The sequence below is a fragment of the Eptesicus fuscus genome, chromosome 20 (genome assembly GCF_027574615.1).
Source record: "Eptesicus fuscus isolate TK198812 chromosome 20, DD_ASM_mEF_20220401, whole genome shotgun sequence".
NCBI classification, from domain to species: Eukaryota; Metazoa; Chordata; class Mammalia; order Chiroptera; family Vespertilionidae; genus Eptesicus; species Eptesicus fuscus.
The window spans coordinates 38,296,520-38,317,855 of record NC_072492.1 but is presented as its reverse complement, the minus strand read 5'-3'; the positions used below and the strand labels follow the sequence as shown (position 1 = coordinate 38,317,855).

At 37.8% G+C, this 21,336-nt stretch overlaps 1 protein-coding gene across 4 annotated transcripts in view; it reads left to right on the top strand.

The window, feature by feature from the left end:
- Positions 1 to 21,336, top strand: part of AP2B1 (adaptor related protein complex 2 subunit beta 1) — a 100,816-nt gene that overhangs the window by 65,240 nt on the left and 14,240 nt on the right. For 3 of the 4 annotated variants that reach the window (XM_054709897.1, XM_054709895.1, XM_054709896.1), the window contains 2 exons: positions 867 to 1,012; positions 6,561 to 6,690. In XM_054709897.1, coding sequence (XP_054565872.1) covers positions 867 to 1,012; positions 6,561 to 6,690 — 276 coding nt within the window. Of the gene's footprint in view, positions 1 to 866; positions 1,013 to 6,560; positions 6,691 to 19,622; positions 19,963 to 21,336 lie in introns of those variants that run through there. The other variant, XM_054709898.1, reaches the window with a different exon arrangement.

Here is a 21,336-nt window from a genome sequence, read left to right as displayed (position 1 = left end):
CTTCCACTGATAATAAATTCAAGGTTTGGGCCCTTGTTTTGCACGGTTTAAAAAAAAGATGAAAGATGTCCTTAAACTTAGCAATAGGAAGTACTGTAACCATTTTTATAATTAGAGTTAAAATTGGCATTACTAAGTATTTGAATTTTGTTCTCATGCTTAGAAATATTGTCTAGTGTGTTGACACTGAAGTCAATCTAGTATAAATTTGATATATAATACCACAGGGGGAAAATATAGAGAAGTAATATTTTTATTTCTCATTCCTTACATTCCCCCTTTCCATTGATACTACATATCGATTCTAGAGTGCCTGTTCAAATTTGGTATACCTTTATAGAGTTCTGATTTAGGTTTTTGTCATTGGTGTTCTTTTAGTCTCAGCTTTACTGATGTCATGCTCACATAGAAATTCAAAAAGGGAAACTACCTTTACTGTAGTTTGGGGGCCAGGGGTGGGTAATTAATGAATTATATAAAGAAAATAGGTATTCAAATTATTTAAGCAACATTTGAGTTCTTAGTATTTACTGGAAACTATAGCAAGAATTAACCTTTTGCACTCGGATGTCGAGTGTGACTCGACACGGTTAGCATAGGTAGCAGGAATCGAGAAAAAAGCAAGCGAGTGCAAAGGGTTAAAAGTATACATTAGACATAGTCCTTGCCCTTAAGGAGATTATTGATAATGATAAAAAAGCCTTCAAAGATTATAAACATGCATTTTCATTAGTAGATTCAATGTCTTCCCTTTTAAGCCTTTCACCAAAGCTACTAACAAAATCACCATAATTCTCTAAGGAAGTGAAATTTCATCATCGAGATAAATCTTACCTAGTTTCATTGAGCTCTGTACTGTGTTTCAGGTCTGGCTGCCTGCAGTAAAGGCCAAAGGCTTGGAGATTTCTGGAACGTTTACTCATCGTCAGGGGCACATCTATATGGAAATGAATTTCACCAACAAAGCTCTGCAGCATATGACAGACTTTGCAATCCAGTTTAACAAGAATAGGTAAGAAATAAGTGTCCTCAGCTAGATTCATGTGTACCTTGTGCCAATGAGAGAATGCTCCATTAATGATGGGGGAAAATTCTCATGTTGACAAATGCTAGATGTAGAGGGAATGCTGGCCGTTGCGCATCTATTCGGTTGTCAGCTTCAACTCGGAAGGCCCTAGGGAATTTTGCTGGAAAACTCATCCCTGTAGGAAGAGGAAACCAGACCTTAATGCCTTCTTAAAGGATTCTAGGACTAGAATGTTTTTACTAAAACAGTTTATTTAAAAAAATATTTTTAATTGAAGTCCATTTACTCATTCAACAAATAATTGTTTAGCATCTGTGTGCCAGACATTTCGAGGTACTAAAACTAGAGTAGTGAACCAAATGTGTGTCCAAAGCTCACATTTCGGTGGGGATAAATGGACTTGGGTTGATGTAAAAAATATAGAAGACAGTCAGTGTACCTGGTTAGTTGAGTAATTAAATATAGGCTGACAGTCTGCTTTTAGCATGAATTCTCTGCTTTAATAGGAGAACATGAAGACATAAAATGTTGATTTCCTACAGTTCTGAGACATCACTGATTTTTATTCATTGTGATTCAGAAAACTGGCTGTTAGACTTTGATGGCAGATCTGTTTATTCATAAATACAAGATATTCAAACTGGACCCCTAAAATAAATTTAATAAAATTCATCAGTAACAACTTACATTAGTTACTATCTTATCATTTGGCACAAACTGGATTTGAAAGTTTGGCACATTAGAAATCACTTAAGTATCTAGAAAATCTGTGTGTGTTTTCTGTCAAGACCAGTTATATTTCCAGTCACTTTTAAAGGAGCTGGCCATGTTCAAGGCCAAAACTGTTGGGAAAATATATTGTAGTAAAGGCAATCTGCATTGTCTACCTTCACACTTTTAGTCCTATTTGTCTTTGCTTTTGCTTTTTTAAATAGTATGATGCTTAGAAAAGTTTTTATTTTGGGTTCTGATAGTTATACTTTTTCCTTCATAAAATACTCGTAGTCCCTGCTTTCTATAGATAGTCTATTAATTTCCTACTGTAACCTATATCTTCTCCCCCATTACTTAATGTCATTAGTACTGTCTTTGAATTTACTTTTATACTCTTAAGTATGCTTAAATTTCTATACTTGATTTGTTATCTTTGACCTTCAGTTATGACAGATGAGGCCAACTTGCTCTCTTTCCATTCCCTTGCTCCCTCTTTCACTCATTATGTAAATTGTATCATTTCTAAATTTTATCCTTTCACCTTTGATTTTGTCTTGAATTTGTGCTTATTTCCAGACAAAGAAAAGCCAATTACACTATATCTCTTGTGACCTTTTTTTTTTTATGAGGCACGTTATATTCCTAATTTCTACTATTATTGTTTCTTGTAGAGTGATTTAGAAGCAGTATACGGTACAGAGAAAAGAGCTATTTGGTTTTGGTCTAGTTGTTTTAATTTTAATTTTATTTTTTTTACTGATTTTAGAGAGGAAGGGAGAGTAGAACAGAGAGAGAGACATCCATCCACCTGTTGGCTGCCTCCTGCATGCCCGCCCCTCCCCCCCCCGCCCTCCTTCCCAACTGGACATCAAGCCCGCAACCCAGGCATGCGCCCTGACCAGGAATTGAACCAGTGACCATAATTTTGGTTCATAGGTTGATACTCAACCACTGAGCCACAATAGCTGGGCTAAAATTTTTTACATATTCTGGATACAAAGTCCTTTGCCAGATACATGTCTTAAATTTTTAAAAATGTTGTGGCTTACGCTGTTTGTGTTCTAGCTAGAAATTTTTGTTAGACCCATAATTACCAATCTCTTTTAATAGACATTTATATAGATTTAACTCCTATATTTACTTTTGTAATTAATTTAGAGGTAATTTTTATATATAGTATAAAGTAAGTCAAAGTAAATTTTTTCCCCATAATACGTCTTGAAATCAGATAGTAGAAACCAGTGGTCGGCAAACTACGGCTCGTGAGCCACATGCGGCTCTTTGGCCCCTTGAGTTTTTAGCAAAGGCCAGCTTAGGAGGACCCTAATTAAGTTAGTAAAATGTACCTACCTATATAGTTTAAGTTTTAAAAATTTGGCTCTCAAAAGAAATTTCAATCGTTGTATTGTTGATATTTGGCTCTGTTGACTAATGAGTTTGCTGACCACTGGTATAAACTATTCAACCTTATTCTTTTTTTTTTTTTTTTTTTTTTAAATATACTTTATTGACTTTTTACAGAGAGGAAGAGAGAGGGGATAGAGAGTTAGAAACATCGATCAGCTGCCTCTTGCACACCCCCTACTGGGGATGTGCCCGCAACCAAGGTACATGCCCCTGACCGGAATCGAACCTGGGACCTTTGAGTCTGCAGGCCGACGCTCTATCCACTGAGCCAAACCGGTTTCGGCTCAACCTTATTCTTTTTTGAAAATGGTTTTGGCTATTTTAGGTTCTTTGCTGGGATTTTGATTCAGTACAGTGACTGTGTAGATAAATTTGGAGGAGAATTGATATCAGACAATATTGAGTGTTCTAACCCATCAACATGTTATATATCTCCGTTTATCTAGGTTGTCTTTAATTTCTCTCTGCATTGTTTCATAATTTCACATACAGATCTTATTGCTAGTATATAGAAATATAATTGATTTTTCTATATTGAGCTTGTATTTTGCAACTATGTTAAATACACTTATTAGTTCTAGTAGCCCTTTTGTGGATTCCTTAAGATTTTCTACATAGCCTTGGCTGGTTTGGCTCAGTGGATAGAGCATCAGCCTGTGGACTGAAGGGTCCCAGGTTAAGTTCCAGTCAAGGGCACATGACCGGGTTGTGGACTTGATCCGGATCAATTAATGATTCTCCCTCATCATTGATGTTTCTCTCTCCCTCTCTCTTCTTCTCTGAAATCAATAAAAATATATATATAAAAAAAAAGATTTTCTACATAGATAAGTCATGTTATCTGTGAATAGAGACAGCTTTATTTTTTTCCTTTTCCATCTTATGCCTTTTCTTTTTTTCTTCTCTTTTCTTTTTTTCCTGACTATACTATCTGGGATCGCCAGTAAATGTTGGTATGGGTAAGAAGGGACACCTTTGTCATGTTCTAATTGAGTATTGAATTTTGTCAGGTGCTTCTTCATTTAGTGAGATAATCATGTGAAGTTTTTTTAGTCTATTATATGACGGATTACATTGATTTTTCAAATGTTATACCAATCTTGTATTCCTGGGATAAATCCTGTTTTGTTGGGATATGTTATCTTTTTTATGAATTGCTGGATTTGATTTGCTAAAATTTTGCTGAGTATTTTTTGTATCTGTGTTCATGATGTAGTTTAGTTCATTTCTAACATGATTTATTCTTTTTCCTGAATTTTATTGGTTCTCCTTCACCTTCTATTGTCTGGCCGTCTCTTTCCCAGGTGCTTCCTTTGTTGTTGTGTGTTCTTAGATAGCTTCAGTTGCTTCATTAAGTGTTCTTTTCCCCTTAACTTCGTGTATAATTGTCTCATAATTCCACTTATTTCAGTGGCAAATTATTTTCAAGTATGTTTTGCTTGTCAGTAAGGAAGTTGTACTGCTGTTTTTCCAGCTTTTAAGGATAGTGTCTTTGAATAGGTGCTGTGTTTATACCATTTTGATACTCATATTTGAATGAGTTGGAATTTGCAGGACTAGCTATTAGCCAGCGTTGTGGTAGAAAAGGAATATAAGCCCAGGGTAGTGTTTTAGGGTTTGCTGCCCAAGAACTCTCCTCCCTTTACTGTGGTGTAGCCACAACTCCTTTGCCTCTCAGAACCTGACTTGATTCAAGAAGACTTTTTATTTCTGTCCTAAGCTTTGTAGATTCTTTTACTGGTCTCTGCCTCCAAGGAACATAGCACTGTCTTCAGAGTATTTGTTTCCCCTTTGAAAGGTGGTGCTATATATATATTGATTATTAATTACAGAGAGGAAGGGAGAGGGAGAGAGAGAGAGAAAAAACATCAGTGATAAGAGAGAATCACCAGTTGGCTGACTCCTGCAAGTTCCCTATTGGGGATCTAGCCCACAACCCTGGCATGCGCCCTTGACCTGAATCCAACCTCACATCCTTCAGTCCACAAGCTGACGCTCTAGCCACTGAGCCAAACAGTCTAGAATGAAAGGTGGTGCTTTTTTAGCTCTGTCATCACCACCACCACCCCAAGTCTCCCTGGGGACTTTCTACTTTCTTTCTCCACTTCCTCTCTGTGTTGTTCCCTGTTTACTCACAGCACTTGACACTAGGAATGGGGTTCTTTTCTGAGAATGGATATTTACAGTCAGTCTCTGAGGCCCCAGGACTCCCTGGGCCTCCCTGCTGCACCTCCAGAGCTTCTCTCACCAGTTCTGCTGATCTCATGTGCTGAGGCCACACTTAAATATAGTTTGGAGTTTGCAGAAGGGGAAGTTGTATATTTGTAGGAAATTTCCCTCTCCTTTGTTTCCTTTGTATCATTTCAAAGAGGAGCAATTGGAAGATTTAGAACTAAGCTGCTGCCGTGTTTCTATGCCAATATTGACTATTGATAGAGTTTGTTGATCACAAGAGCAAGATCAAAAAAGCAAAATGTTTCTCATCGATGTTTCTATCTCTCTATCCCTCTCCCTTTCTCTCTCTAAAATCGATAACAAAGAAAGAAAGAAAGAAATTTTACTATTTCATAGTAAGACAATAAAAAAAGGGAGGAAAGATTTGAGCAGATACCTCCCCAAAGAAGATATAAGAATGAACAATCTTATGTAAAAATATTCATATAATTAGTCATTCTGGGAAATGCAAATTAAAACATAATATTGCTATACGTATATCTATAAACATGGCTAAAATTGGTAAGGATCTGGAACAGCTGGAATTCTCCCACTTACCATGTGACCCAGCAATACTGATGGGTACTGTACTCATTGTCTGCCTTAGTCTTAGAAAGTGTCAGATTTGGAACTACAACTTATCCTAGTCATTTGGAATGTTTAAGCCAATCAAATTTTTTGCTATATGTAGACTGTCTCTTTTCTAATGATTTTGTCCTAACTAAGTGAACAAAAAAGAAAGAAAATGAGAATTACCAGTAAATTCTCTGGACTGATCAGGCAGGTTATCAAGTTAGTGAAATAATATAAATTTATTGTACTTTATAGGGGGTTATTTTTCAGTCTTCTCTCTCTCAAGGATTATCTAAGGAAAGATGTATTTTAAAAAAGATATTAACAATCTGTCTCTCATGATGTGATAAACATAAGAAACTTTCAGAATCAGAGCACTAGCAAACCAATTCTGTTCGTATGACTGTTTATCCTTACTCAAATTCATTTAATAGAAAACAGGAATTATATTGTAACCAGTGTTATAGTAAATTAGACTTGATCATCTTGCATCTTACTATTCCTTCATGGAATATTATAAAAAATTATGTTCCTTCAATAGGAGTAAAAAGCCATTGAAACCCAATGATGCAGCTAAATCCTGCCTCCTGATTAACTTCTAGAATTTCTTCATCCTCTCTCCTAGCTTTGGCGTCATCCCTAGCACTCCTCTGGCCATCCATACACCATTGATGCCAAATCAGAGCATTGATGTCTCCCTGCCTCTCAACACCTTGGGTCCAGTCATGAAGATGGAACCTCTGAATAACCTACAGGTTCGAGTTTTACTTCACTCAGGGTACAAGTTGATACCTTGCCAATTTTATTTTATTGTGTGTTTGTGTGTGTGTGTGTGTGTGTGTGTGTGTGTGTGTATAATTTATATTAGATTTGGTCATGGTATCAGATTTGTAATAACTCTGTGAGGAACTGTTTTATTTATTTTTTAAAAGTCATGCGTTGACATGGAAAGTTACTCTTTTACTCAAACATTTAGAAACTTTTTAAAGATGGTTTTTACAAACCTTTTGTTCTTAAAACTTACATAGCAAATTTAAGTGTCATTTATATAAAAGCTAGAGGCCTGGTGCACGAAATTCCTGCATGAATGGTGTTCCTAGGCCTGGCTGGCAATCAGGGCTGATCGGGGCCATCTCGCCCAGTTTGGGGAAGTTGGCTAGCCACAGGGAGGAACCGGGGGAGGTTGGCTGGCTGTGGGAGGTTGACTGTGGGAGTGCACTGACCACTAGGGGGCAGCTCCTGCGTTGAACGTCTGCGCCCTGTGGTCAGTGCGGGTCATAGCGACTGGTCAGTTGTTCCATTCAGTCAGTTGTTCCGTTCGTTCAGTTGTAAAGGTCGCTTAGGCTTTTAGATAGATAGATAGATAGATAGATAGATAGATAGATAGATAGATAGATAGATAGATAGATTTTGCTCTAGCTAGTTTGGCTCAGTGGATAGAGCGCCAGCCTGTGGACCCAAAGGTCCTGGGTTTGATACCTATCAAGGGCACATGCCCGGGTTTCGGGCTCGATCCCCAGTAGGAGGCATGCCAGAGGCAGCCAATCAATGATTCTCTCACATCATTGATATTGCTATCTCTCTCCCTCTCCCTTCCTCTCTGAAGTCAATAAAAATATATTTTAAAAAAAGATTTCAATAGAGAATCGCGTGGAGGTTATTGTTGAACACACAACAATGTATAGTTAGCTATCTGGATTTAGATATCCATTGTTAACACATATCTATGGTAAGTGTAGCAGAATCTTAGAGGAGTTCAGAACTTTATCAGGTCTACAAGAGCCTCTTAATCTTGAAAACATTGTAGTTTTTAGAATGTTTAAGTCCTTGTTTAGAGTTTTATTCCATTTTCATCTATTTTGTATTTCTCTTTGAAATATAAGCTTTCTGGGGTTCAAACAATGTGAAGGCAGAGTAGTAAGCTTATGAGCTGAAACTGTAGCAGCCCTGAATGGGTATTAATTAATACAGATAAAAGCCCTGGAAGTTGGGGTTGTTTTCTGTTGTTGTTGTTGTTGTTACGTTGTTACAGCACAACTTATTTCAAATGGACAAAACATTACTATCATTTACAGTATCTTAAGATAAATTGCCTTTGAATGGGAGCTTCCTTTCCAGTACTTTGAGATGTACAAGATGTATCTAGAAAATTTACTCCTATGGAAACGGAAGACTGTTTAAATTGAATGGGTGGAGGGAAGGACATCTGGTATTTCTTTTTGATTAATTGCTTTCCTTCATGTGGCTGAGGGACTATCATATTTTCTTTAGACATCATTAGACACCAAAGCTACTGCAGGGCAACTTTTATGCTATATGAACTCTGCCATTTTGCTAGCATTCAAATGGCACTTGGGTCCACCACCCACTAGAACTGTTAACTCCATTCATATTAATTTTTGTTACAAATCTTATAAAGGGATGTGGTGCTTCTTGATACTTAGGTCCATATTCTATTTTAAGGCTGTATGTTTTGTTTTTATAAATTACATGAGCTGCCCTAGCCAGTTTTGCTCAGTGGTTAGAGTGTCAGCCCATAAACTGAAGAGTTGCAGGCTCAATTCCAGCTCCAGTTGGGGTGTGTGTGTGAGGCAACTAATCGATGTGTTCCTCTCACATCGATGTTTCTCTCTGTCTCTCCCTTTAAGTCTCTTTGAAAAAAATCAATGAAAAATGTCCTCAGGTGAGGATTAACAAACAAACAAATTTGTCTCAGCCCATGGTGGCTGCCATCTTGCATTACTAACATTCAAAGGCCAGCCCAAAAAGATGCCTTGTGAAGGATAATCTGAAGACACAGCAAAGAGGATTGGTATTCCCATCCTACCAAGAACTTGAAATGATAGAATAGTCTGAGTGAGACTATAAAATTGGTTTAAAATGATTAAAGAAAAATACCAACCTTCCACTTTCCAGTCGAGATAGGTGGGATTTCATTGCTTACTCTTCTGGAAATACCAGTGTGAAATACTAGTACTGGTGGTGAGACATCAACAGTAAAATTACTTGAAGTTAAAACTAATTTTTCTCAGTAGTTTAAATAGCAACAAAACAAGCTTGTTTGCCAGTTCATTAACTACCTTGTTGCTGCAGTCGTTGACTGCCTCTTCTTCAGCAAAGGGTATAATGATTTAGAATGAAGGTGGGTGAGTCACATTATAACTTGGCTCAGACTAGAAGAATAGAACAAGGATTACCGTGCAGATGGAATTGGCTATTACTATGATGAAAGTAAAGTGTTTAAGGGGCTTTTCCAGCACAGAAACCCCGAAGTAAGTTACTAACCCAAATCTACATCTGCTTTCTTTTTATTGAGATCTAACCTTCTGTTGGCCCAGAGAGCCTCTAGCCTAATATTGAGGACAGTCAGCATGACTGCAAAATGCTTTACTTTAGAAATAAGAAATGGAATCTGGGTCACAGAAACGAGGGCAAATTTTCTGCTCTTAAAAAAGAATAAATGAATATCAGTTTACTTTCCTATTTGCATTTTCATTTCAGATTCAATGAAATGAACTTCCCAAGTAGAAAACTTCATAATAGACTTCGAATCTTAGTCCAAACCCCTACCTCAAAAGTTTTCATTTTTACAAACCTGCCTTTATAAAAAGCTAACTTAAACATGTTCGATCTAAGTGGAATGTAATAAAGCATCTCACCTTCTCTAGGAAATATAATTCCATCTGTAGTCAACTGCTGATCATGTTTTTCTCATGGATCCTCCTCTTTCAGGGAATGTCATAATTATGGCTATTTTCTCCTTAATTGGGATTTCCCAGTGGAGAAAATAAGCAAAAAAACTTGAAAAGAGAGAAACTTTTTCCCACTATAAGCAGCTCTGTTTAATGTCTGCTGATGGAAGTTGCAACTAATGGTTAGCTTAAGGTAGGTGGGTAACTTTAGATTTCACTTCCATTCTCCCCTTGTCCCAGTATGAACAAAAAGAATCAAATCTTAGACCCAGATAAAGCCAAATCAAGATTGATTGGCATTTAAACATTATATTTGCATAATGTTTAAATTTAAGAGCTCATGTAGGAAAAGTTACGGTAGTACTTTTTTAGTACTCCAGACTATAAAATCGTGGTGGGGGAGAGGGAATATCTGGGGGTTGAGGAAACAATATTTTGAATGCAGTCTGTGTTTTAGCTATTTTGGCTAATTTAATATCTGTATATAAGACAAGTAAGTCAAACCCAGCTTCCAGAACTTTAATGTGACACTTAGTAAAAAAACACTTTTCTTTAAAATGCTCATCAGACTACTTGTTGGCTTATAATCTGTTTGAAACACTATTGAAAAGTTAAAAAGACACTGTTTCCTCTTAAAATATAAAATAGATTATACCTTAGAGACACAAATTTAAATACCTAATAGAGATTGGAACCTATCAGCTTTTTTCTACTTTACTGATGTTGGTTGTTTAAAAAAAATAAAAAAGCCTTGTGAATCCAAGTTACAGGGAGAGAACTGGTGGTTGTCAGAGGGGAGGCGGGGTTGGGACACGGGGTGAAAGAGGTGAAGGGACTAACAAGCACAAATTTGTAGCTATAAAATAGTCACGAGGAAATAAGGAAAGAATGGAGAATACAATTAGTTGTGATAACTATGTATAGGTGTCAGTTGAGGTACTGGAAATATGGAGGGGGACACTGTGTAAAGTAGATGATTGCCTAAAACCAGTATATTTAAAAAAACGTATTGGTCCTTTTCTATATATAGTTTTTGTTATCTTTCTGTCTATCTACCTATCATCTTTAAACCCCACATAAGTGTTGTATAATAAGGGGATAAATATTAGGGAAAAGAAATAATGTCTCGGCTTTTTTCTTTGACTATCTCTTCTAAAACAGAGCAGTATTTCATCAGTTCTATTTATTTAACCTTTGAATGACTAGGGCAGAAAGTGCTAAAGATGCTAGCTACAAAGGACACAATCTTACAGTTCTATTTATTTATATCCTTAAGATCTTTGTCAGCCAAAAGGTGTTGGGTTTTGTGTGTGTCTGTGTGTGTGTGTGTTCTATTTTTTTTTTTTTTTTTGGCCAGTGTATGGTCCTGAGAAAATTCTGTCCCTTGCTACTCCTACATTGCAGTCCCAACCTGTGAGAAAATGAGTTGCAGATGGTGCCTGTCCCTGATATTTCATGTCTTACATATGTCCATTCACACTCAGAAAGCCCACAGCTCTAGCTATTGTACCAGAAAAACTGGTAAATGCTTCCAAATGGAAAACTTTTTCAGGAGCTTCCATATAATGAAGCAAACCAGCTTGGTATCTGCTGACTTTTCTTGACTGTTGTGCAGGCCAAACAAGTTCAGTATTAAAGCCTCTTTTGGTCTTTCAAGATTCACAATTGAGGACTGTGCACTCGGATTGCTTTTATGGAAACACATGCCACTTAGAGTTTGAGTCCTTGATGTGGTGGATCTTATGGGAACTACAAGAGATCCCCAGGTCAGACAGGTAGATCCAGTGCTGAAAATAACCCCTAAAGACAGAACAGAACCTGAAATATTCCATTAGCAAATGTAGGCAGTGGAGTTTTGGTTATAAAAGATGAAAACATTTTATTACCCAAGAAAGCAAAAGAAAATTACCTTCTGTGATTTCTACTTCAAATTTTATCTGGTGTGTGTGTGTGTGTGTGTGTGTGTGTGTGTGTGTGTGTGTGTGTGTCATTTAAACATATCCTTTAAATCTCACCTGAGAAACAGGGTATCTTATATACGAATATTTCATTTCTTACTTGGTTGTTGTTTTTGAGAACACTCCTTATCCTTGTCAAGATATCAAGATTCTGCCCTAACCGGTTTGGCTCAGTGGATAGAGCGTCGACCTGTGGACTCAAGGGTCCCAGATTCGATTCCGGCAAGGGCATATGCCTTGATTGCAGGCGCATACCCAGTGGGGAGTGTGCAGGAGGCAGCTGATCGATGTTTCTCTCTCATCGATGTTTCTGACTCTATCCCTCTCCCTTCCTCTCTGTAGAAAGTCAATAAAATATATTTTTTAAAAAAGATATCAAGATTCTATTAGACAGTACCCTTTATCTTAATATAACCAGCACTCAACTTGCTTCTGAAACTCTTTACGAATGTGTCTGTTAATAGCAATACAAGTTATTTGTGGGTTTTCATCTATAAAAATCCCAGCCAACTTTATATTATGATAGTAAGTTGAGAGTTGATAATGAAAAATTGGATCAGTTTTGTGTTTCTGATTGGATAAATAATTGGAAAATAGACTCAACCATATGATCTTTATGTAGTAGGGGACTTTCCAAAGTCTTAATGTACATTATAGGTAGGAATTACAGGCAATTCATTGGGATTTTCCAGAGCTGGATTGAAGCCCACTTGAGAGCCATGCCCTTCCCTCATACATACCAATATGTATACTCTTATATTTTGCTGTAGCATTATATTCAGTGAGACAGGGAAAAATTTGCTTTATTCAAAATTTTTATGTAGGGATTATGCATATGCTTTATGTTATTGAGGCTCATACATCTTGAAAGTAAAACTTGATAAAAACCTTTGAGCCTTTATGCAAACATAAAGAATATTAAGCCCAAGCCGGTTTGGCTCCATGGATAGAACGTTGGCCTGCGGACTGAAGGGTCCCAGGTTCGATTCCGGTCAAGAGCACATGCCTGGGTTGTGGGCTCGGTCCCCAGTGTGGGGTGTGCAGGAGGCAGCCAATCAATGATTCTCTCTCATTATTGATGTTTCTATCTCTCTCTCCCTCTCCCTTCCACTCTGAAGTCAATAAAAATATTTTTTTAAAGAAGACAGCACAAAATATATTTTTTAAAAAGTTAAATCTCATGGTTGGAAGATAACTTTTTTGTTGTTAATTCTCAACTGAGGGACACATCAACTGGTTGCCTTCTGCACACACCCTGACTGGGGAGGGAGGAAGCAAACCAGCAACTGAAGTATGTGCCCTTGACCAGGAATGGAACCTGAGGCCCTTCGGTGCTCAAGGCGCCGCTCTAACCACTGTGTGCACTGGTTTAATGTCTGTTTCAAACCCTATTTCTGATAGAATTTATCCTATATGAGCAGTGATTTAAGTCTCAACTTCTATAAGAATACTAATGATTTATTACCCTAATATGGCCCGTTTAATATTCCTAAAACTGTTAGGAATTCATTTATATTGAACTGGAATATATCTTTAAATTCTATCTGTAGATCCTCATTTTACAGCTGGAGTTTTATAGACAAGTTTCTGTCTGAGTCAAAGTTCATGGGGCCTGAAAATCACTCAGGTGGGCCTATAATGAAAATATACTCAATCTAAGTTGTTTTTTGTTTTGTTTTTTCGTTTTTATTCCACTTCAGGAAAGCCTAAATTTGTGGAAGGACATTTATTTGTATGTACTGCAAATGTCCATTTATTGGTCTAATTTTAATAAAAACCAATTATAAGTAAAACTGGTAAATGTATTTAGTATCAGTTACAGTTTGGAAACTAAGGAACATATTTAATTTTTTTTTTTTTTAAGTGTGAAAATGAATGGTGCTCCTTGGTTTCGTGGCAACATTTCTTTTCAGGAACCATTGAGGGAGTTTGGAAGTCAGGTACTCCAAATATGAAAGCACAGAACTTCTCAGTTCCATAGCTCGTGCTGTGTTCCTAACAGTAATTTCTGTCGCATCTCTGCACAGTGTCCTGCCCATGTACCTAATCATCTTGGTTGCCACATGCCCTTCTTCTGTCCAGTAGGCACACCTGTGAACCTATTTGATTTCTGACTTGCTGTTAAGTAATCTGAGACTGTATCCTTATTATCTAGAACCTAGATTAGGTTCTAAATCAGTTTTACGCTAGGATTTTAAAATTAATAATGTTTGTTCATTCTTATTACAGAGGTCTTTTTTTCTATTGAGTTTCCTTGGGTCTTTTGTCCCAAGACATACCAGTTTGGGGTGTGGCATAGCTAATCACTTAACTGGTAGTTTACTAGTTCTGTTTTCACCATTTTATGGTTCAGTACAGTATATATTAAGTGCATTTTTAAGTTTACCAATAAGCCCTACACAGCAAACAGTTCATATTGTTAATGTAAATAGTATTCTAAGGTGCAAAAACTGCAGCTAAGGGCACATCAGCCAGTCCTATTAAGGATCACAAAGATGTCATTAAAGGGGGAAAAATAGAGGTTGATGCCGTAAGGTTTAGAGCCCATTCTGGTCTGGCAGAACCTGTTTAAGGTAAGACCTTACGTTTTGGGGAATTTGTCAGGCAAACTGAAAGGCCTGTGAAAATATTGCTGTTTATTTCTAGCAACTGAAACTATAGAGTAGTTTTGTTGTATACTTCTGGAGGAAGAGATAATTTGGGGCTTATAACCAGATTGGTCAGTATAGTATGGCAAGTGGTTTCTGTACAGGCAGAAAGAGATTACATGTACATTTGCTGCAACTTTCTGATATATTTTGCCTAACATAGAAAACTTTTAAAAAACGAGGAAACTACCTGGAGCAGGAACAGATGCAATATATCTTAGCATTCTTTTCCCTTGACCTGGGCTCCTTGTGAAGCACGCAGCTCCCAGTGACCCTCTCCACATAGGTATGTCCTATCATTTTGTGACAGCTGCGTACTTCTAGGCCATACCACCGCTGTGTAATACTGAGGTTTACATTGCCAGTCTGGAAGAGCTTGTGTTGATATTTTTCTAAGCAGAAGAACCAAAATCCTAACAATGGTCCACAGAGCCCTATGAGATCTAGCCATGCCTTACCTCATTGACTTCACCTGCTCCTCCCCCGCTTCCTCCACTCTGGCCACACTGACTTTCTCACTGGTCTTCAGATGGGTTTGAAATGGGAGACCATATTTAACCTAAAGGTGGTAGGTCTTTTTGGCATTAACTAGAAACATAGAACAGGTAGATTTAACTCCAGCAGCTAGCAGAAAGAGCCACGTCTGCTTGAGTCTCAGATGACATTTATCACACAGTTGGAGTCAGTGTCATTAAAAACCTGTCCCTCAGAGCCATTCCCCTAGGATCTATTGACTAGTTGGCGTAGAGATGGGCAGCATCACTGCCTGGTCTTAGGTTGGACCAGCCTGTAAATAATCCTTCCAAAAGCTAAGTAGAGAGCAGGAATAAAAGAAAAAATATTCTTCAGAAACTTGGAAAGGTCACAAGTGACATCATGGAAGAGTAGATGATATACTCTCAAAGGTGAGCTGTGTGCCACTTGCCTTGGTTTTTCTTGTGGCTGTGCCTCCTGTGGTTATCTGTGGTGAGAGGCTGCATTTGCCAGAGTTCAGACTGAGTTCATCTAGTACCTTTTTATAGTACTTTTGAGTACACTGGAACAAGGTTAGAATATTAATTTAGCCTGTTCGTCTCCAGCTGTGCCACCATAAAGAGGCTGCAGCTACTGCAGCAGGCTTCCGTGCTATGGGAAGAAACTAATTGCTGGTTACAGGCTGAAGCTGACAGGCTGCTCTTTCCCCAGCAGCCACTAAAAGTAACTTTTAAAAATCATTATTATTCTTAAACATTTATAGCTTCCTTTTGTGTTTTCAAAGTGCCTCAGAATCATTTCCATTTGCTCTTCCTATTGATGTCCATGTGAGGCAAATTAATATTGTTATGGCCACATGTTGCACGTGACAGACCAGAGGAAGAGAGCATTAGGTAATCTGCTCTTCGGTACCATCTGTGTGATCTCCTTTAGACATCCTCAAAGCAGAAGCTCAGGTGTACATTCTGTCCCTTAGCTCATTGAACCCATTTCTTCACTACTTGCTTTTAATTTGGTGTATGAGTATTAAAGGATTTTGTACTTACTGACTACAACTTAACAGTAAAATATATATTTTACATATTATATACACACACACAATACATAAAATTGAAACACTTTCAGGAAACATTACTTACTCTTCATGAAATACACTATGATATTTTCTATTCTATTTTTGATGCCAGTTCCAGACCACTAAATTAATTTTAAGAACCACCATTTGGTTGTGACCCACAGTTGTTATTGATTTTTAATCCTCACCCAAGGATATGGTTATTGCTTTTATTTTTTAATATTTTTTATTCATTTCAGAGAGGAAGGGAGAGGCAGAGAGCAATAGAAACATCAATGATGAGAGAGAATAATTCATCGGCTGCCTCCTGCAACGCCCCACACGAGATCAAGCCTGCAACCCCAGCATGTGCCCTGACCAGGAATCAAACCGTGACCTCCTGGTTCATAGGTCAATGCTCAGTTGCTTTTAGAACGAAAGGAACAGGGAGAAAGAGAGAGAGAAAAACATCAATTGGTTGCCTCCCATATGCACCCTGACCAGGGATCAAACCTACAACCTACGTATATGCCCCAACTTAGGATCGAACCTGCAACTTTTTGGAGTACGGGAGGATGCTCCAACCCAAGCTGGGGAATGACCCACAGTTTTTAAAAACGCACTGCTAAGGAGGTACCTGAAGCTGAAGAATACACATGACAGATTTTTCTGGAGCATCCGTTTTACTCAAAGATAAAGGAGAAATACATTTTTATATTAACATATATAGATGCATTATGGAATAGCATGTAACTTCAAAGAAATTTTGTTTTTATGATGGGCTAGTTAGTATTATACTCCTAATCCTGACCCTTCTTCCCACCTTCACCCCAGTATGTATGTCCATATTCCCTCTTCTGTTAAGGGATAGAGACTAGAAAAAACTTGAGAGTGCTGTTCTTTTGAAAACTTTAGAACAAGTTTATATCTTGACTAAACCTAAATGATTGTTCAGAACTTGAATAGTATATTTTACAATCATTATTTATATTGAGTACTTCTACTCAGTATGAGTGCCAGTTCCTGATCTAGAGAAACTGAGAATACAGAGTGAACAAGAGGCAAAAATCTCTTCCTTATAGAACTCATATTCTACTGGAGGTAGGGCACGTGGCATGGGGGACAGGCAATAAACCAACAAATTAGTAAAATAGTATGTCAGATGAGGGCAATGGAGAAAAATAAAGCAGAGATTGAAGTGGGGAGTCCTAGAATTGGAGATTGAGTGGTGTAATTTTATAAATATGTTGGTCATGTAAGAGCTACCTGAAAAGATAATCCTCCTATATAATAAAAGCCTAATATGCTAAGTGTCCAGTCATCTGGTTGGCTGTTCAACCAATCAAAGCGTAATATGCTAATGATATGCTAAGGCCGCTCAACCACTCACTATGACGTGCACTGACCATCAGGGGGCAGATGCTCCTACCAGTAGGTTAGCTTGCTGCTGGGGTTTGGCCATGGAGCCCTCCTGAGGTCCCTCTGGTGCTGGCCAACTTCTTGCATCCCTCCCTGGCCCCAGTCATGCATCGGTGGGGTCCCTCGGCCTGGCCCAATCCCACAGGCCAGGCCGAGGGACCCCACTAGTGCACGAATTCATGCACTGGGCCTCTAGTATTCGATAAAAGTAAAGACCTAAAGGAGGCTAGGAATGAGCCGTGCATATTACTGAAGGAAGAGACTGCCAGACAAAGGAACAGCAAATGCAAAAAGCCACGAGAGAGGAGTGTGGCTGGCGTGTGCAAGGAGCTCAACAACAGGCTCCTGTGGCTGACAGGGAGCGAGCATGAGAAGAGTCGTAGCACATACCAGCAGAGGCAGTAGGGATCAGATTACAGGCAATTGTAACTTTAATTTTTATTCTCAGTGAGATGGGAAGTCATTGGAGGGTTGAGCAGAGAAGTATTTGTGAGCTGACCTACATTTTAAGTTCACTCTGGCTGTCAAGAATAGACTGAGGAAGGTAGGTGTACGGAGTGGGGAAGACAAGTACAGAAGCTGGAAGACCATTAAAAGGCTTTGCAAAAAAAAAAAAAAAAAAGGCTTTGCAGTATTCCATTTACTGAGTTTGGAAGGACAGCAGGTTATTTTAAGGATGAGGAGGAAAGAGCAGGAATTTGTTTTTGGAAATGTTCACTTGAGTTACTATCTAAACATACCAAGTAGGCAGTTGGATATATATGTGATAATTGATATCTTACAGGCAAGGTGGGTATTGATGTTAAAGCTCTTGGAAGATAGTTTCCCAACTTGTCTGGGTTATGTCTTTCTATTCTGTACCTGTTAGGATAGTTAATTTAAAAAAACACACACCTCCCTCCTACTTCCAAAGCAATCAATATCATACTCTTTAAAGTTGACTTAGTTCTCTTTAAAAGTAACTGCCATCTGGATTGAATCGAACTGGCTTCATACTGTGTTCCCTTGATTCTTTTATGCCTTAATTCCTAAGGAGTGATTGGCATATCCTTGGAGAATCTAGTATTCTTTGTGAATACATATGTTATTCTTTCTTAGCATATAGATGTTATTTTAGCTGAGTGATTTGAAACTAAAAGAGCCCACATATCACCCCATCTCTGCTTCATTCAGTATCAATTTATGTAATGAGAGAGATGTTGGGATTTTGTTATGCAGATAAATGATGTAGAGGTAGAAAAAAAGGATGAGAAATGAATATTTAATTCCATTTGTTCAACATATTCACCTTAATTTCATGCATCAGATATTCATTGAGTCACTAGTATGCTAGTGAAAAATGAGAGCCCCTGCACTTGAGGAGCTCATTGTTTTCAGGGTGAGGCAGGTGTACTAAGCCAATTGTATGCTGCAGTGGAAGTGTATGCACTGGGTGCTGTACGGTGAAGGAAAAGCGCTATCCGGAGAAATCTCAAGCTTGAACTAAATTTAAGATTACATAGAGAGCCCTGGCCAGGTAGCTCAGTTGTTTAAAGCATCATCCCAGGTTATGGGTTCAATCCCTGGTCAGGGCATATACAATAATCAACCAATGAATGCATAAATAAATGATACAACAAATCTCTCTCTCTCTCTTTCTCAAATCAATAAATAAAATTTTTCTTAAAAGATTACATATTTTCCAGACAGCTAAAATTTCAGAAGACTTTATTAAGTAGAAAAAACAATAGGTAAAGAGGCACAGAGCTGTGAGTTTCAGTATTTGGGGAACAGGAAGTAATTTTGATGTGATTGAAGTTAAGGAAATGGGCTAGAGAGGTAGGCAGTGACCAGATCCAAGAGAACCATATATATTCTTGAAATGCAGTTCTAGCCAAGAGTAAAGGTTTGAGAGCTGCAAAATGCAGATTTTGAAAAGCTTATGGAAAAGAGCTGAAACACTTCCTCCCAAAGAGTGATCTGTGTGCAGTTGATCTTGTCAAAAGATGATATTTTACCAAGGGCACAGTAGCAAGAAGAGACATTAAGCTAATGGTTTGCTAATAAGCCTTTTTATCTCTTCCCATCTCTTAGCATAGTAGTAGTGCTACATTTGAGCATGTGTAAGATGTCCAGTAAGTCTAATACGATTATCCTTAATTATGAAAAATTCCAAGTAAAAACGGTAAAACAGAAGACTGGGAATTTTTCCTTAACAAACACTTGTTATAGTACTTATTTTAAGGCACCATTCTAAGCGCTTTGCAAATATTAACTCATTATTTTATAATAACCCATGCATTCAGTACTGTTATCTCCATTCTACAGGCAGGAAACTGAGCTGGGTACTACTTACCCAAAATCACACAACCAGTGACAAGAGTCAGAATTTGAAATCACGTCTGATCTGGTTCCCAAGTTCATGTTCTGAACTACTGTGTCCATTGTTTCTGCTTTTTTCAGCTTCTCAGAATTATTCTAGAACAGAAGTCCAGGAACCTGAAACTGTATGTCAAATGTTGCACGCACGTTTTTCAGAAAGAGGGTCCACAGCCTTCATCTTTGTATTAAAAGTGTCCTCAAGCATAATAGTTTAGCACTGCTAACCCAACCTAGAGGGGCTTTTCATGTCCGTTTCGTTGCTAAAGAACTCCAATTGGAATATGGATTCCCTCACAACAAGATATATAAGTTTTTGGTTAAGTACCACCAATATTATTCCTTGGAGGAGAAGGATTATCTTTTCTGTATTCTTTATATATCAAATGGTTAGGACATAGTAAACATAAATAAATGTTTGAATAAATGGCACTTTGTGAAAAATGACTGCTTTATATCCAAAGATATTAGTAGATAATCACTCACATTTCACATAAGACCTTCATGTAACCACATTACCCCACCTACACCACCCCAGTTTTCACCTCTAAATGCCCTTTATAGAGCCTGGCACTCCTCTATCCTCTTGGTACCCTTATTTGAAATGAGTCCTCCTTCTCTCAATGCTAACTAAGTATTAATTAGAAAATGCCTCTTTCCCAGAAGCCCACGTTGGTATAAATTTTTTGAAGTGGTACTGTAGCACCTCTAAAATGTCAAAAGTCCCTCTTTTCCTAAGGTTAGTTTCTCCACTTATATTCACCATTCTCAAACTTTTTGAGAATCCTGCTGTTCCAGCATTTTGGGCATCAGATTATGTGATAGAGGTCACTCCTAGGAGGTTGGTAATTGAAAGGTTAAAAACACAAGTTACTCCTATTATTTGCAGATTTTTAATATTTCCTACAACTTTTGTGATATACTATGTTAGTACAGTTTTGGTAATACTATTATACTTAAAATCTTGCCGAAACCGGTTTGGCTCAGTGGATAGAGCGTCGGCCTGCGGACTGAAAGGTCCTGGGTTCGATTCCGGTCAAGGGCATGTACCTTGGTTTGGGGCACATCCCCAGCAGGGGGTGTGCAGGAGGCAGCTGATCAGTTTTTCTCTCTCATCGATGTTTCTGGCTCTCTATCCCTCTCTCTTCCTCTCTGTAAAAAATCAATAAAATATATTTTTTTAAAAATCCTTTTATTCCTGAAATATTAATGTTTATTGCATGTAATATTATTATATGTAAGATCATTTTTCTTGAATAATTGGTATTTATTGCATGTAACATTATCACATTTAAAAATCATTTTTCTTGGGAAAAAAACATACAAGTTACAAGGAAAGTAATTGATGGATTTTTCTGGGAGAGAGAACAGAAAGACTGTCAAGTAGACATAACCAAACTATGGAGGAGGAAATAAATAAAAGTACTATTTAAGGTTGGGAAGATAATAAATGTAAAAGAACTAGAAGTCTTTGGAAAGAGGATATTTGGAGCTCATAGCCAAAGTTTGATGAATGGTAGATATGCTGTTGAGGTGTGGGCATTTGTCCCCCCCCAAAGAACAGTGTTGGGGGTGAGGATATAATGGTGCTAGATAGGCACTCCCCCCATTCTTTGTTTTCTTAGAGCAAAGTGAAAGAGAAATAGGCATGGTTACTGATTATAGAACTTGCCCAGAGAAATGTTTTCCTGCAGTGCCAAGAGCATGAATAGGAAAGTCACTAATGACAGAAACCAGTGGGAAGTGGTGGTTTAAAGCGATTCTCCTCCTCCTCCTCTCCCTTCTTACAGTATATGGT